This window comes from Lotus japonicus, chromosome 3 (assembly GCF_012489685.1).
Source record: "Lotus japonicus ecotype B-129 chromosome 3, LjGifu_v1.2".
NCBI classification, from domain to species: Eukaryota; Viridiplantae; Streptophyta; class Magnoliopsida; order Fabales; family Fabaceae; genus Lotus; species Lotus japonicus.
Genome location: NC_080043.1, coordinates 5,412,395 through 5,415,141, shown reverse-complemented (window position 1 = coordinate 5,415,141; position 2,747 = coordinate 5,412,395). Strand labels below are relative to the sequence as shown.

General features: G+C 34.6%; 1 protein-coding gene across 1 annotated transcript; it reads right to left on the bottom strand.

Moving 5' to 3' along the window:
* On the bottom strand, positions 1 to 2,519 carry LOC130749846 (WRKY DNA-binding transcription factor 70-like). The gene is made up of 3 exons (XM_057603208.1): positions 2,079 to 2,519; positions 895 to 999; positions 1 to 746 (listed from the first exon to the last, which is right to left on the bottom strand). The coding sequence occupies exons 1-3, from the start codon at positions 2,408 to 2,410 to the stop codon at positions 272 to 274; spliced, it is 912 nt and encodes a 303-aa protein (XP_057459191.1). The 5' UTR covers positions 2,411 to 2,519; the 3' UTR covers positions 1 to 271.
* Between the last annotated feature and the right edge of the window lie 228 nt (positions 2,520 to 2,747).

Sequence of the window (2,747 nt, the reverse complement as noted above, 5' to 3'; positions counted from 1 at the left end):
TTTGTTGAAGGGACACATTTTCATTATAATCTGAAGGAAGTATATAGTACAGAACAAATTTTCAACTCCTTTAATTTCTTATACATATATAGAAAATGAATGAGAAAAGTGGCGATCTACAATAATGGAGCTCAAGCTCATACAACTTCAAAGAAAAAATTAAGCAACATTTATCTAATTATGAAGTTTTCACCCTATACATATATATAGCAATGTTTAACCATAAAAAAAATCCATGCTAAATTGAAACATACCCAACTTATCATCAAAATCAAACAAAAGGCAGAAAGAAATCATCCATATGAAGCTCAACAGAATCAATAAAGATCACACTAGACATCACATCCCTGTGATTGGAAGATTCAAGGATCGACGATGCTGTTGCGAGATGCCTTGAAGAATTATCTATAGTAGGCTCAGGGGATGATAGTATGTAATCTTCTAAGGAAAGTGATGGAACTTCCTCCTTACACTCATTGCGGACCGATGGTGAGAGAAAAGATGAGGATAAAAAAGGGCAATCTTGTTTAGCTGGAGTTGGGAAGGTGTTGTTAAAGCTAAGAAAAATTGAAGTTTCAGAAGGAGAACTGGGATCAAGTATGATTTCAGGGTGTATTAGCATGTTTTTGCAATTATGGTGGCCATAGTAAGTTGTCCTATATAAGGGAGGCTCCTCTTGAATTCTCTGAACTTGTTTGGTTGCTTGGCATTTCTGATCAAACTTGTGAGTGCACCTGTAGTAGTTCCTGCATATTGAATAATGGATAAGGACATATCAAGTGAGATAAGGACTTAGAAGCTTATAATTAGAAGGGAAAGGGACATAAACATAGTGGTATAATTAGGAAAAGAAGGGATAAATGAATTATAGGGAATTAATCATTTATGACATACCTTGAGTATTTGGAATTTAGGATCTCTTTTTGGCCATACTTTCTCCATTGATATCCATCACTTGTTGGAGTTTGTGACACCTTCTCCCATGTTTGGGCAATTTTTCTATGTAAAAGAATATCATATTTGCAAAGTTGTCAATTACAATTTTTTAAAAGGCAACGGAATAATATTATCAATATATATGTTGAGTACAAGATGTATACAAAAGAATTACATCAAGGAACATCTGAATTATAAAAGCAAAAGCACCATCATCATACTAGCTACAAAAGATTATCATCTTCATGCATACATCATCTTTAATAGAGACTGAAAGTCTAAAACTCAACCAAAACTATTTTTTGAACAAAGTCTACAACCACGAAAAAGAAGGAAAACAAAAGGCTTAAATCCATCATGATATATATTAATTTATATATGATGATGCCAAATAATAATTGATGGGTCCATTTGACAAATGCATTAAATATATATACCAACGTATATTGAGCAATAAAATTGGCTATTAGGGTTTCAGAGGGTCAATTATATATTGCAACAAATAAAATTCAACAAAACTTATGAGATGTTTAGTCTTCACTTGGTTGTCATTTATTAAGAGTTTTTGAATCATTGAACAAAGAGGATATAATCATGGATATTGAATAAATAGGATAGAACAATAAAGGAAATGGATCGATATGGATATATGAATCGAGAATAGAACAATGATTGAGAATGGCAAAGAAGGAAATATCCATTGGAGATAGATCTAAAGTTTACCAAAGAAAGGTTGTTCACCAGAGTTAGCAAAGGTCATATGAAAGCAGCCATGTTATTGAGTTTAGGACTAGAACTTGATGTATGAGACAGAAGATAAGGAAGTGAGATGAGTGAAAGAAGATGAACTGAAAACGGAAGGGTAGAGAGATCTGTGCAAGTCTATTCTAAGAATTGATGGGTCATTAGGGTTTTACACTCAATTTTTCTTTTGAATTTGATGGGTCTTTAGGGTTCTAAATAGGTCACTAAATCATCATTAGCCGCCATGAAAATAATGATCCCCACCTAAAAGGTGTCACACTCACACCACACCATCATGATCTCAATTTGATATCACTAATTATTTCAAAAAAAAAACACTAATTTAGAAAATAAGATAAATATAACTTTTGATGATGAAAAAAATAAATTAATTATACCTTCTCTTGTAGCACCCTCTTCTGTCCTTTGAGATGGAGCTCTTGCAACTGTCTTGAGAGTCCTCAGATTTAGCGGGACTCGCGAAAAAGGAAGTGTCCCTAACATGCTGCATCTGATCAGAAACCAGATCCTGAGATCTATAATTAGTAGTGGGGTATTTATGCAAGAACAAGAGTGTGTTGGAAAAGGAGGTGAGGACATTCTTTGCAAGATGTTGAGCAAATGGGGTTGCACTTGCACACTCATCACCTCCTCTAATGACTTTTCTAAGCTGGTTTGCAAACTCACGCCCTCTCACAAGCTCCTCAATTACCTTCCTTTGATCCTCCATTGATCTTTTAATTTATTGCTTTCACTAACTTTTTCTTCTTTCCCTCTTGAGATTGGAGAGGAGCTAGTAGATAGCATATAGCACCTTGGATTCCCTTCCTTGTATATTTATATATGTGTATGTAGGTAAAGTACTCACTCACACTGCTTACTGCTTAGCCAGCCAACCATGGTTTGTCGTTACATGTGAGGAAAAATAAATAAGCAAAGGATAACTAGTTGCTACTTGAATACTAATATCCAACAATCCTTTGCTTAGAAAACTCAGGTTCATGATTTGTGATGGCATCGCACGGCTTGGGATGTGCCACGTGTGTGGAGATGGATTGGGTGATAAT